The sequence below is a fragment of the Gopherus evgoodei genome, chromosome 8 (genome assembly GCF_007399415.2).
Source record: "Gopherus evgoodei ecotype Sinaloan lineage chromosome 8, rGopEvg1_v1.p, whole genome shotgun sequence".
Taxonomy (NCBI): domain Eukaryota; kingdom Metazoa; phylum Chordata; order Testudines; family Testudinidae; genus Gopherus; species Gopherus evgoodei.
The window spans coordinates 47757771-47772718 of record NC_044329.1 but is presented as its reverse complement, the minus strand read 5'-3'; the positions used below and the strand labels follow the sequence as shown (position 1 = coordinate 47772718).

Genomic DNA, 14948 nt, shown 5'->3' with positions numbered 1-14948 from the left:
TAAGCACTAGAATAAATTGCCTCAGGAGATTGTGAGTATCCATCATTGGAGATTTTTAGGAGCAGGTTAGACAAACACCTGTCAGGGATGGTCTAGATAATACTTAGTCCTGCCATGAGTGCAGGAAACTGGACTAGATGACCTCTTGAGGTCCCTTCCAGTCCTATGATTCAGGATGTCCAACATGGGCACAACTCTTTGAAAATTCTGCCTTTAATGTTTAATTATGATCTTACAGATATACAATAGGAAGGTGATTGTGCCAAACAATGTAATTTGTAGGTTGCGACAAGCAGTTCCAAACTGGAACAAAACCGAACTTCATAATGTTGAAATCTTCTGTGACATGGAATTGCCAATCTTGGCACAGCACTAGTTGTGTGTGCTTATAAAATAATGTTCAAAAGTCTTTGAAAACTGATATATCTACAATATTTGAATTATGGTTCCCTCTAGAACTTCAGACTTGGATCATCTTTTTATTCTCTTTAGCTGTGTAAAGTGTTAATAACAAGCCTTTTGGTCTTATGCCCTTTCTCTTTAGTGCTAAGCCTGACCCTTGTTGATTTGCCTGGAATCACTAAAGTGCCAGTAGGGGATCAACCTCCAGATATAGAGCAACAGATCAGAGATATGATTATGCAGTTTATTTCTCGTGAAAACTGTCTGATCCTGGCTGTGACTCCAGCCAACACTGATCTTGCCAACTCAGATGCATTGAAGTTAGCTAAAGAAGTAGACCCTCAAGGTAAGTGTGAGTGGATGTAAACCTTTCCTGCTTTCAAATACCATTGATGAAATATATTTTGTTGTTTACTGTGGTGAATCATGCATTTAACAGTGCAAGAAAATTCATTACCCATAACTAAAAGTTTTGTACTTATTTCAACATCAGAAGAAGAATAGGAATTCTGCTCATGCAGCATAATTCAGTAACTTGTATTATCAAGGGAAGTCTAAAAGTAACCAGTGTATGGTAATTTGAGTGAAGCATAAAATATACCTAATTGGAAATCCTTGTGACAGGGCCTCTGCCAGCTGAGGAGTCTGTATCGCATCTTGTATCATGGGGCCTTGATGCTGATTGGGGTGCCTGGGTGCTACTGTACTGTAAATGTTCGAATGATGTTTGTTTTCTTGACATGCCTTGCTGACTGATGTGACTGTGTAATAAATCAACACATACAGCAGCAGTAAATGCAATTTGTCTTTACAATGTAATAACACAGTGGTTCTCAACCAGAGGTACACGTACCCCTGGGGGTACTCAGAGTTCAACAAGGGGGTACATCGACTCCTCTAGATATTTGCCTAGTTTTACAACAGGCTACATAAAAAACACTAGCGAAGTCAGTGCAAATTAAAATTTCATACAGACAATGACTTGTTTATACTGCTGTATATACTACATACTGAAATGTAAGTACAATATTTATATTCCAATAGATTTTAGATTTATATGGTAAAAATGAGAACGTAAGCAGTTTTTCAGTCCTGTGACACTTCTGTATTTTTGTGTTTGTTTTTGTAAGCAAGTAGTTTTTAAATGAGATGAAACTTGGGGAGAAATCAAACTCCTGACAAGGATACAGTAGTTTGGAAAGGTTGAGAACCACTGTAATAACATAATGTGCTGCCACCTGGTGGATTAGAATTCAAGAGTCTGGCTTGGTAGATTTGGGAGCATTTCGTATTACTGCAAGAGGCCCTCACTCCCCACCAATTCAAAAGAAGTGCTGACAGGCTCAAGAGAGCCATGTTCGTCTTTTATCTGGTGGGGCTGTGACTACATTACCTTGAGAGTGAGTAATGCAAATTTAAAAAACAAAAAAGTGGGTGTGGAGTCCAAGAGGGGCTTGATAGACTAATAGAAGAAGGGAAAGACTCTATTACCACAGTGGGAACTATAGTACTAGGAGTCAGTGCTAGCATGCAAGCTCCCTTCCTCACTATCTGGCGCACCTTAATTGATTCCTGTACCTGGCTCTGTGTATGGTCAGCAGGCCCAAACCGACTTCTCCTATCTCATTTATCAACTGTTGGCTCTGTGCATGGGGATGGTGAATGGACTGACCTGGCTCCCTGCTCCCACCCTGGGTCTGGAATGGACAGGTGTTTTTTGTTTGTTTTTTTTTAAATAAAAAAAAACCAAAAAACTAAAATGACGGATTAAAGATGCAGTTCTCTTGCATTAAACTCCATTGCAAATCCATAGGAATAGTGAGAAAATACTCAGTTCTTCCCTACCAAGTAAACTCAGTATTAGAGAGTAAGGTTTAATTGATTGATTTTCCTCAGCATATATGATATTTCACTGTTCTTTTGGTGTGTGTGTGTGGACGGTTGGCGATGCAGGCCTGAGAACCATTGGTGTAATCACAAAACTGGATTTGATGGATGAAGGAACTGATGCAACAGAGATTCTGGAGAACAAGTTGCTCCCTCTTCGTAGAGGTAAGAATATTAAACTCCATATACCAATTGCTTCTGTAGCAAAGCGGTGATGAGGAAGGTAGGCATTTGGTAAATTAACGGAAGATTGCTTTTAGTGGAGTGCTTGGTTACAAAATCTCTGCAGCTGACCTTCAGATTACAGTAGAGATTGTGCTCATAGCCTTTATCATCCTGTTAAGCTGTGAAAAAGTAAATGTAAGAGGAGATGGTGCCTAAAATGCACGATAAGGCGGGGGAGCAGGGGGGATCAACTAAGACCTCAGAACAGGCTGGATGAGTTGTAATGAGAAATATGAGTTTAAGTTACCTGCATATTTCCTTTTCTGTAACAATGTCTGTTGTTCCTTGCAATGTATGGGAGTGCCTTGGTGCAGTCTGGAAGCAGCCACTGGATCTTTGATAGTGTCACTGCAGTCTAAGCTCTGCCGCTTTCCAAAAGCTTTTCAGATGATTGTTTATAGAGCTAGAGAGACATGTTCATTTCCACCATTAGAATAATACAAAAGTAATATTGAAATCTAACCAGTGTCACCGGGTAGATCAGTCCCCTTTTTCTTTTCTCAACACCCCAGAAAACAAACCAGCCAGAGAGGGATCAGACCAGAAGACAGGAAAGTCAATATCAAGACCTCCTGTTTTCTTATCCTGTTTGTTACCCTTCTGCCACATCTTCCTCTTATTCCCCTGTGGCGCGCAAGTCACTCTTGTGATGCCAAATCAGTGCAAGTGATATTGTCTCTCCATTTAAACCTACTTTCTGACCAGCTTACTCCCAATATTTAACTTACACCACCATTTCAGTCATCACTGAATTTGAACCAATGACTTCCGTGGAAGGTGTGTGTCATAAACAGATAGCTAAGGCTTAATGTCTCTTACACCTGGAAAGAAGTAATCTGAACACCTGACCAGAGGACCAATCAGGAAACAAGACTTTTTCAAATCTGGGTGGAGGGTTTTTTTGTGTGTGAGTCCTTTGTTCTGGGGTCTTCTGCCTGACTCTCTCTCGGCTATAAGGGGATTTCTATTTCCTGCTTTATAATCTTCTGTTTCCAAGTTGTGAGTACAGAGATCATAAAAACAATAGGGGTTATTGTTTTTTTTTTCTTTTGTATTTACATGTCTATAGTTGCTGGAGTGCTTTGAATTGTATTATTTTTGAATAAGGCTGTTTATTCAATATTCTTTTAAGCAATTGACCCTGTATTTGTCACCTTAATACAGAGAGACCATTTTTATGTATTTTTTTCTTCTTTTTATATAAAGCTTTCTTTTTAAGACCTGTTGGAGTTTTTCTTTAGTGGGGAACTCCAGGGAATTGAGTCTGTGCTCACCAGGGAATTGGTGGGAGGAAGAAGTCAGGGGGAAATCTGTGTGTGTTAGATTTACTAGCCTGACTTTGCATTCCCTCTGGGTGAAGAGGGAAGTGCTTGTGTTTCCAGGACTGGAAATAGAGAGGGTGGACTCCCTCTGTTTAAATTCACGGAGTTTGCTTCTGTGTATCTCTCCAGGAACACCTGGAGAGGGGAAGGGAAAAGGTTTATTTCCCTTTGTTGTGAGACTCAAGGGATTTGGATCTTGGGGTCCCCAGGGAAGGTTTTTGGGGGGACCAGAGTGCCCCAAAACACTCTAATTTTTTGGGTGGTGGCAGCTTTACCAGGTCCAAGCTGGTAACTAAGCTTGGAGGTTTTCATGCTAACCCCCATATTTTGGACGCTAAGGTCCAAATCTGGGACTAGGTTATGATAGTGTGCCCATATACGCTAAGCCAAATGAGCATGTACACTGCACTGTGGGGAATAACAGCATTGACTTACAGAGTTGTTTTGATCTCATTTTAGGGTATATTGGAGTTGTAAACAGAAGTCAGAAAGACATTGATGGGAAGAAGGATATTAAGGCAGCCATGCTGGCAGAAAGGAAATTCTTCCTTTCCCATCCAGCTTACAGGCATATGGCAGACCGGATGGGAACACCATATCTGCAGAAAGTTCTAAATCAGGTACAAGCAAATGTGAAAAAGTGTGTGTGTGTGTACAGGACCAATAAAAAATGCTGTATTAAAATCGCTGAATCAGGTGCACAGCAACATGCTTTCCTGTTTATAACACTGTATTTTCCCCAACATATCAGAGGCAAAAGAGTGCATCGTGTATGAAACTCACTGCAAAGAGTACAGGAATCAATCTTCCCTGCCGCCTTGCCAGTGTATTGCAGGAGTCACTCCGCTGAAGTCAGTGAAGTTAAAATCATTGTGGTAGACATACATTACCAAGAATGGTGACCCTTTTGTTTAAATTCATTCCCATCTCTTTCATGTTACTCTCAAGCATCAGAACTTCACTTGGACTCATTATACTGACCTCTGTTTTTTTTTAAGTGGCCTAGCATGAAAACATGATTCATAATATATTCTGTGATTTAAAGTTCCCAAAGAAGAAAACTTTAGGCAGTCCATCTGACCCTAGATAAAGAACGCATTTGCCTGTCTCCCTCAGTGTGTTACTTCAGGTTAAGGATTAGATTATGGCACTAGCCACAACCCTGGGTAAGGGGTAATATGGAGCTAGAAGGTACCCCAAGGAGGGCTGGGGTGGGTTGGCGGGGGTTGGAATTGTCCCCCCAGAAGACACAATTGCTCCATGGAACACACTGGGTGCTCATGCTGCACCTTTGTTTGGTCTCTGGGGCAGTGAATAGGGGTGCAGGGTCTTAGCCCTGTCTCCTCATCTCCATTGAGGTGATTTTTTACCTCAAGGGAACACAGAGCAATTCTTGAGGTTGTTTGCAGTCTCTGATGAATATCCCCTGGAGAACAGTATAGTAGATCACACCTTCCTCCAGCTGGGAAACTAGAGGCTGATCCATTTGTCACCCACCTGAACAAGAAACTATCAATGTACTATTCTGCCAAAGGATACTTTCTCCATCCACAGTGGAGGGTAGTCTGGAAACCATTTACCACTACCTCTGGTAGCAAAGGTACTGGCGAAGCTCAGGGCCAAGGGTTGACTGAACTTGATAACCTTCTTTTGGCTGTTCTTAGCCCAGTTGTGGATGATATTGGCTTATCCAATGGAATGGGAACCAGGCAGTCTTTTGACAGAGTGTAATACTCCAGAGGCTTGATGTTTCTTAGCAAGTGTCTCAGGTCTTCCTGGTTTATCTGAAAGAGTCTATTAAAAGAGTTTAAAATCATAAAGGTTTGTTGTTTGGTGTGTGTGTGGCCTCACATGGATCCCTTTATAACTGGTCACTTCCTCTGGGCCCCATGCTTCCCTTTCCCCAAAAATTCAACCAAACTAATTGTCTGCTAGATTTAAAGACAGATGCCATTCATGTGAATTTTGGCAACTCTCTTGGACTACCATGAATTTGTTGAAAGGTAAACTAAGTCTCTCTTCAGCAACTTGTTATCAGGCTAATGTGAGCATATTGAATTTGACACCCCCTATTTAAAAAGTCTTATGTTATTGGCTGTTAATATAACCCTGACAAAACTGATGGTACCTCTTTTTGAGCAACTCATTTCCTACGAGCTCAAATTTCCTACACTGACTAGTTTATTTCCATGTCTATGCCTCTTAGGTATACATTAAGCATAGGAATGGAAATAACCTTGAGAAAGCTAAGGCAGAATAGTGACAGGTCATCATAGTAGGGGACGACCAGCGATGAGATAGATGGATAGTCACTGGAAAGTTAGCTGCTGAGAGTTCCAAGTTAGTGATGGATCATGAAGGCTTCTGAAAATTCTGCTATGATGTCACTGATATTCAGGCATGAATAAATGGATTTATTACTTGCTTAATTCTGTAGAGGGTTGTAGAGAGTGAGTGAACTACAGTTCTAGTGAGTAATAGACCTCATATCAAGTTTGAAAAGGATAAGATGGTGCTCTGAATGCATTTCTAAATTCCTTATTGAAAGCAGTGTCAGTATTCTAACTTAATGAGCCGATGATCTTGCCAATGTTCTTCCCACTTCTGCTTGTGCACCTCGGTGAAACTTTTCCCAGGTTCAGTGTCACAAGGTTCTTGGCTCTTTATTTAGAGAAGAATTAGGGCCTTAGAAAGTCCACCTGGTTCTTTCCTTTGACTTCAGTTGACAGGTGCCATTAACTGCTGCTATTTCCGAGAGGAACAAGAATAATGGCTGGCATTTCTCACTATAGTGACTTGGCAGGCCTGCAATCTGATGGCTGTGTTGAGGCATGTTCTATTTGGGTTAGAGCAACCTTTAGAGAAGAATACCAGGTCAGTTTACCTGTGATACAGAACCTATTTCTGAGACAGGGTGGAAGAACTCTCAGGCATCCTACAAGGTTGCTTTTGTTTGGAATGTTTTTGTTTTGGTCACTTTTGGGGTGGTTTTTTTTTTTAGGTTAAAATAGTTAAACTTCTCATTATTGTAGGGAGGTATCTAATCACTTCCAAGTTACTTTATTTTACTTACCAGTAATTAATTAAAATTTATCTGAGTTGGCCACTTTACAAAAACAAAGTCTGCTGTGCCCCTCGGTATTCATCGTTGGACTTCTGTGGGATTTTATTTGAATGGAAGGGGTTATGCTGTAGAGATCCATACAAGTACCATTCATATGAAGCATGTTGTTATTACGCGTGCTGGTGCCTGTTCTTAGCTACTTGAAATTTAAATGTCTCTGGATCCACAAGGTGGTGCTCAAATGAAACTCCTGAGTGTGATTCTATGAGGAAAATAGCTCATTGAACTCTGTTTACAGGTTTTTCTGAACAGTAATTTATTCCTGGTTTGTTTTAGAGGGAGAAATAATAGAGGATTTATTTATAACATAGATTCAAAAAAAACCTTTTGTCCTTAACTGTTCTGTGGTTATTTGCATATGATCTATTACATCTTTGTCCATTAAAAATGGAAGACCCTCCCGCCCATCACTTGGACAAACAGGAAATGCACTAGTAACTTCTCTTGTTAGTAGCTTCTTCTGTTGGGTGTTTATAAAATTAGGACACTGTGAGATACAAAATCAAACCAGACTTGCACCTTTCCAAATTGCTAGATTTGGTGATGTTTGGAGTGTGATGAGAGGTCAGTTAGTGTAAAGATGAAAACCAGCTGAAGTAATTCTTGACCTTTGCCAGATATCGATTGGACATTAAATATAGCAACCACCACCTCCTTCCTCATTTTTTATCTTTGTGCTCCTGAAGCCAGTGCACTTTATTTTGTGAATACAGTATCATATTTATTTGTTTCGTCGTTACTATTGACTTGTTTCAGACATGCCCCAAAACACATTAAAATATTTTAAATTATCATTCTTCTTACAGAGCATCAAAAATGTGCTTGGAACTGTACAAAACAGAAGTGACCCATAGCCCAATGAGTTTACGTTTAATTAGACATTGATAGTATAGGTCTTACCACAATACACATGGAAACTATAAATGAGCAAAGGTCAGGCCTTCATGCAGTCAGTGAGTTTTGTTTGTGAATTCGTTTCCCTGCTTTGCTTCCTGCTTTTCCGCTCTCCAGTGCTTTCAGGATTACCAATGAAAGTCAAGATAAAATGATATAAGGCAAGATTTTTTTCCCCATATAGCTGTTGGTACTAAAAGCATCTAAACTGTATGTTAGGGGGCTTTCTCTTCACCCTCTCCCCGTGTTCTTGTCACGCAGACAGAGAGCAGACCAGAAGTCTGAAGTGCAGACAATGTGATAGCGCTACACACCGGCAGAGTCTGTTTCCCAGTGTTCTATTCCTAGATCTGATGCTGCAGAGCCTTGTCTGCGTCTCCATTCTCCACTCCCCGGTCTCTCCTTCTTCGTCTTAGCAGGCCCAAATATAACTGCAATACACACCTACAGTCCCACTGGGAAGGGTAAGGAGTGAGGTTCCTCCCCAAACCCCTTTGCTCCTCCTGGCTGGTTGCTTGACTTTGCCTAGAGATATGGGTTGAGGCAGTCTTAAAGTGTGCACTCAAGTAACACTTTAGCTGCTTTATCTGTTCCCATTGTACTAACAAATCCATCTGACTAGGCAGAAGCAACTTACACAGTCTTTGTCCTTTGTTTACACATATTAGTATAAGATATAAGGGTATCAAAAAGTCAAACCCAAAATTCTGTCCCAGGCTAACAAACAGACCTATGTACTAACACTGTAGAACAGTGGTGCTCACTTTAGCCTGAGGGCTGAACATTATCTTAAAAAGACCCAGAGGCTCCAGTCAATGTTGGCGCAGTTCCTCTACCCTGTTCAGTTCTCTTTTCACAAAGGGAGAAGAAACCACCTACAAGTCTTCTGCTAGGGGACAGGGAGCTATAACTTGTGGCTGGTTCTCAGCTGCTTCTTTCCTACATCTTCTGCTGCCCTGTGTGGGGTAGGGGAGCAGTCCTCAAATAGACATTGTCCTTGGTTCAGACATTGCCGATTGAGCAGCTATTCTGCTTTCCTTGGGCCTCCCACAGCCTGGCAGGGAAAGTGTTGATGGAGCAGAGCTGCTCCCAGGGCTGTAGGAGAAGATGCCCCTTACTTCCTCACTGTAGTAACAAGGCTGATTCAAATACTTTTAAAAAGTAGGAGGGGGGGGTTCAAGGAATGTGGTTTTTTTTTTCAGTTTATACAAATACACATCATCTTAACACAGTTCTCCTCAAAGGCCCCAATTAAGAGACTTGAGGGCCACAAGTTGGATACCAGTGCTGTATATATGGGTAAATAATGCAATATAGGCTCTCCAATAGTACAGATATGGCCTTCTGGGAGAAAACATTTCAGTGGAATAGCCAGGATTTACCATATTGTCCTAAGAGCAATTTGTGCATTTCCAAAACCCTCTGGTAGGGTTGGAGGTGGCTAGAAAGAACATGGTCAAAGGACTCAAATCCATCCACAGTTTGAACATTACTTGAAGGGTCCATGTATCATAGAATCATAGAAAATCAGGGTTGGAAGGGACCTCAGGAGGTCATCTAGTCCAACCCCCTGCCAAAAGCAGGACCAAACCCCAACTAAATCATGCCAACCAGGGCTTTGTCAAGCCTGACCTTAAAGACCTCTAAGGAAGGAGATTCCACCACCTCTCTAGGTAACCTATTCCAGTGCTTCACCACCCTCCTACTGAAAATTTTTCCTAATATCCAACCTAAACCTCCCCCACTGCAACTTGAGACCATTACTCCTTGTTCTGTCATCTGGTACCACTGAGAATAGTCTAGATCCATCCTCTTTGGAACCCCCTTTCAGGTAGTTGAAAGGAGTTATCAACCCCCCCTCATTCTTCTCTTCTGCAGCCTAAACAATCCCAGTTCCCTCAGCCTCTCCTCATAAGTCATGTGCTCCAGCCCCCTAATCATTTTGGTTTTCCTCCACTGGACTCTTTCCAATTTTTCCACATCCTTCTTGTAGTGTGGGGCCCAAAACTGGACACAGTACTCCAGATGAGGCCTCACCAATGCTGAATAGAGAGGAATGATCATGTCCCTCAATCTGCTGGCAATGCTCTTACTTATACAGCCCAAAATGCCATTAGCCTTCTTGGCAACAAGGGCACACTGTTGACTCATATCCAGCTTCTCGTCCACTGTAATCCCTAGGTCCTATTCAGCAAAACTGCTGCCTAGCCACTTGGTCCCTAGTCTGTTCATGGGATTCTTCCATCCTGAGTGCAAGACTCTGCACTTCTCCTTGTTGAACCTCATCAGATTTCTTTTGGCCCAATCCTCTAATTTGTTTAGGTCTCTCTATCTTATCCCTACCCTCCAGCATATCTACCACTCCCCCTAGTTTAGTATAATCTGCAAACTTGCTGAGAGTGCATTCCATGCCATCCTCCAGATCATTAATGAAGATATTGAACAAAACCAGCCCCAGGACTGACCTTTTGGGGCACTCTGCTTGATACTGGCTGCCAGCTAGACATGGAGCCATTGATCACTACCCGTTGAGCCCAATAATCTAGCCAGCTTTCTATCCACCTTATAGTCCATTCATCCAGCCCATATTTCTTTAACTTGCTGGCAAGAATACTGTGGGAGACCATATCAAAAGCTTTGCTAAAGTCAAGAATAACACGTCCACTGCTTTCCTGTCATCCACAGAGCCAGTTATCTCATCATACAAGGCAATTAGGTTAGTCAGGCATGACTTGCCCTTGGTGAATCCATGCTGAATGTTTCTTTTCCCTTTCCTCTCCTTGAAGTGCTTCAAAATTGATTCCTTGAGGACCTGCTCCATGATTTTTCCAGGGACTGAGGTGAGGCTGACTGGCCTGTAGTTCCCCAAATCCTCCTCCTTCCCTTTTTAAAAGATAGGCACAACATTAGCCTTTTTCCAGTCATCCGGGACTTCCCCTGATCACCATGAGTTTTCAAAGACAGTGGCCAATGGCTCTGCAATCACATCTGCCAACTCCTTTAGCACCCTTAGATGCAGTGCCCCATGGACTTGTGCTTGTCCAGCTTTTCTAAATAATGTAATATACTCATGGAGTGTCTTAGAACATATGATTATAGTATAACTGGCAAAACCTGCTCAGATGCTTGCCTCAAGTGAGTAGAAATTTGGACCCTGTAAATCGGCTTTGTGTGGCTGGGATGCTGATGCCTTTTTGGAAGAACAGAAAGGAAAGGAACAGAGTGACCCAGACACTGTCATCCCATAACAGGAGGGAGCAGCAGAGATGTTTTCTCTTTTTCGGGGGGCAAGGGGAAGAGAGAGAGTAGTGTCACTAAAGCTGCTAGGTTTGTCGTCTCTGACAACTGGATGGGAGATCAGTCTCTGGCTTACTCTCAATGAGTCGCAGATCCTTTAAAAGGGGAAGTGAAGCAAAGAGCAGAGGCCCCAGGTAAAATGGAGGAGTTGGAAAACTGAGAGTCTGCTGTGTGCCTGAGAGCAGTAGAGAAATCCTGCAAAGGGAGGAGAGGGGACAGCATTGGTTGATTGTATAAGTGGCATTCTGAAAGGGTTAGAACTTAATATGCTGCTGTCACTTAACTATGCCTGGCTTTTGTTGGTGTAGCTGAGCAAGTATTTTTTACCAAGCCTCACTTTAGTGCTCAACTGAGTGAGTGTGTGTGAGGGGGAGGGATCTCAGGTAATTTTTCAAGCCCTGTTTATAGTATGTGTACAAGAAAAGAGACTCTTGTATTGCCTGTGAGTATACCTGTCACTTCAAAGATCAACGTGAATTCCATTGGAAAGCCTAGCACTGGTCATATTTTTTTGTGTGTGGCTATCAAAGGGAATGGGCTATATCCTTTCCATCCATCTTCCTTCCCAGTGTTTAAAGAATTCATTTTATTTTGTAGCAACTCACCAATCACATTCGAGATACACTGCCAACCTTCAGGAGCAAACTTCAGAGCCAGCTGCTTTCTATAGAGCATGAAGTAGAGGCATATAAAAACTTTAAACCAGAAGATCCGACTAGAAAGACTAAAGCCTTACTGCAGTGAGTGTCCACTTCCTCCTCTCTGTATGTAAAATAGTTTCTCACTTGTTTAAGCTTAAAGCTTAGAGTATTGATGTTTCCCAGTAAAAGGCAGATGCAGAAGAACGCTTATACACTCTGCAAACTCCAAAGAGGTTATTGTGGCTGAAAGCATTATAACATTTTTAGCCACTTTCCATTTTAGAAAGATTTTTCCATAATTCATTTTAATAGTCATATAAGAATATGCTGGGCTGGATGAAAATCTTTTTGTTTTGTCCTGTGCTGAGCATTATAATCTTGGGCTGTGGTTTGTATACTCTGCGCTAAACTGGAGCCCCCTGGAATGCCCGGTGTGGTTCAGGGAACCTTTTCTCGCTTTTTAATCAAATACACGTTTTCTTAACATAGTTGTCTTTGCGTCAACTGCTGTTTATTATCATAGGGTTCCCTCATGGGACTCTATGTTCAGTATGAGTGCCAACCTATCTGGACATTTATATCGAGCAATACATAAAATGTAATTAAAATTAGCTGGTGTTTTTAAGAGAGTAAGCAGTATACATTTATAAAAAGACTTGAAAAACCTTGTACTTGCTTGTGGTCTTTAGGAGTGGAGAAGGACATGTAGGTACCACTGTTAACTCTAGAAATATCATTCATTGGCAATAAGTTCAGTGAAATAAAAATGAAAAGCTTAGCTTCTGCATTGTTGAGTTTGTTTCTGTTTTGAACTTTAAGGATGGTTCAACAGTTCTCAGTGGACTTTGAAAAAAGAATTGAAGGATCAGGGGATCAAGTTGACACATTAGAACTATCTGGTGGTGCCAAAATCAATCGTATTTTCCATGAGCGTTTTCCTTTTGAACTAGTAAAGGTATGTGTCTGTCTTTCTTCCTTGCTTTGAGTTGTGTTTTTATATTTTCATATTTATTTTTATAGTGGCAGTGAAGTTACATTTCCTTTGAAGGTATTCTAACAGGAAAACCCTTAATCAGAAGGAGTAAATTACACAAAAGGACAGAATTATCACCAATACATAGGAAAGAAGTTTATTTTTATTTCTGCTTATGAATACCAAGTCTCACTCTGAGATTGTTGTTGTATGCAATATTCAAAACTCAGTCATAATTGTACGTTATTTAAAAATGGCTCATATGTTTGCTTTCTGTGGCTTTAGCAAAAACATTTCCCCTTTTGCTCCCCAGTTTCTCAATTTCATTTCCAGTATTCTTCCGAATTTGCAATGAATCAATCTTGTTTTGTAACCAGTATCTTTGTAACTACAAGCCTTCTTGTACTTACCTTGAAAAATTAGTCTTGGTAGAATTCAGCTGTTACGTGTGTCACGAACTCACAGATCGTGCCCACTTTTGGCTCCATGCGGTCCGTGGGGGGTGCCCCTTTCAGTGAGACAGCCCTTCTTGGGAGTCCATTCTCTCCTGGTGTCAGGCCCCTCCACCTCCTGGAGCCGCGCCTCTCTGAGCCTTAGCACATCTGTCTCTTGCTGTGGGCCCCTCAGGGAGTCCACGCGCTCTGGACCCCCCGGACCTCCTTCCACCGAAGGGGTTGATGCAACCCTGTTCTCTAGACCAGAGTGACTCTCAGCAAGCATAAAACAGGATGGTTTACTGAGAGTTGAACACAGCACAGGAAACTCTCAGGGCCTCAGGCCTGGCCTCCCTTGGCCCAGCATATCCCAGTCTCCCTGCAGCCAGGTGGGCTCTACCTGCTCCTCCTCTCCAGCCCAGAGCCCCCGTGCTTCCCTACTGGGCCTCCGATATCCCTAGCCCCAAGCCCCGCCTCTGTCCATTGTCTTCTCTCCAGGTAAACAGGGTTGTAAACAGGAAGGCCTGGGTCTCCTCTCAGCCCTCCTCTGGCCCCCTCTGGCTGGAACCAGCTGGTCAGGTCACTGGGGTCCTCTCTTCGCAGCCCATTGTCCTCCCATTGGCCAGAACTGGCTCTGACTCCTGTGCTGGGTCTCTGGGTCACCAGTCGCTGGGGTCTCTATCCTCCCGGCCATCGGCTGGGGTCCCAAGTTCCCTCTCCGGTCCTCTGTAACAACAAACTCCCTCCCCCCTCACCTCGTTAAACCAGTAACACCTGGGGACACTGAGTCCCACCCCCTCTGCATGCAACCCACTGGAAAACACAGAAAAACCAAGAGAACCCCCCATTTTTCACAACATGTGACATCTTACATTTCTCTTTCTGCATGGACTAATGTCAAAACTAACGATCATGTTTAGATATTTATTCATGTCTGTCTCTTTTTCCCAGCTCTTGCTATTTTCCTTACCTTTTCCTTTGTTCTATCACCGTTGGCTGCTCTCCTCATCTTCTTTCTGGATAGATGGGGCAGGTAAACAACTGCGTCTGATGTAACTCAGATCTTTTCTTAGTGACGAGTACTTAGGTTCCTTTTTAAAATTAGAGCTGTGGAAAATAGCTATTAGTTTTGGACTTTTTGTTTGGCAGTTTGATTTAGGGTGCAAAACATGCAAGCATTCATCCACAGATTATAGAAAAATGCAGGTTTTGTGTTTGAAAACTCTTTCTGCCTGAGACACCCTCTCTACTCTTCTGCCAGTCCTACAGATAAGCCGTGTGTGTATCAGACAAACAGAATTTTAAAAATAAATAAATGGAACACATTTCTCCTAAGGTGACCACCCCCAAATCCTACCATGAGTGTGTTTTGTAGGACCTGGTCTCTCTGATTGTCTAGTAGGATGTTCTGCAGAATTGTCAAAAGCATTTGTGTATAATATGATTTTTATCCTTTGGTTCCTCTAGATGGAATTCAATGAGAAAGAACTGCGGAGAGAAATAAGCTATGCAATCAAAAACATACATGGTATCAGGCAAGTGCTTCCTATTTCTCCAAGTTCAGACACATCTACATAATTTTGTTAATCCATAAACACATTCATCACCTTCTCATCTGCCCGGCGGTTGATTTTTAAAAATAGATATCTCATGCCTGCATTTTTAACATAGCCATGAGAATGTTGGCTCTCATGCCCACTAATTTGCATGGAGATACCAAATTTGTCTGGGACTTATGGAGAGATCACG

At 42.1% G+C, this 14948-nt stretch overlaps 1 protein-coding gene across 8 annotated transcripts in view; it reads left to right on the top strand.

The window, feature by feature from the left end:
* Positions 1–14948, top strand: part of DNM3 (dynamin 3) — a 369829-nt gene that overhangs the window by 78313 nt on the left and 276568 nt on the right. For all 8 annotated transcript variants that reach the window (XM_030572453.1, XM_030572454.1, XM_030572452.1 and 5 more), the window contains exons 4-9: positions 545–748; positions 2356–2454; positions 4296–4456; positions 11749–11891; positions 12612–12747; positions 14667–14734. In XM_030572453.1, coding sequence (XP_030428313.1) covers positions 545–748; positions 2356–2454; positions 4296–4456; positions 11749–11891; positions 12612–12747; positions 14667–14734 — 811 coding nt within the window. The remainder of the gene's footprint in view (positions 1–544; positions 749–2355; positions 2455–4295; positions 4457–11748; positions 11892–12611; positions 12748–14666; positions 14735–14948) is intronic.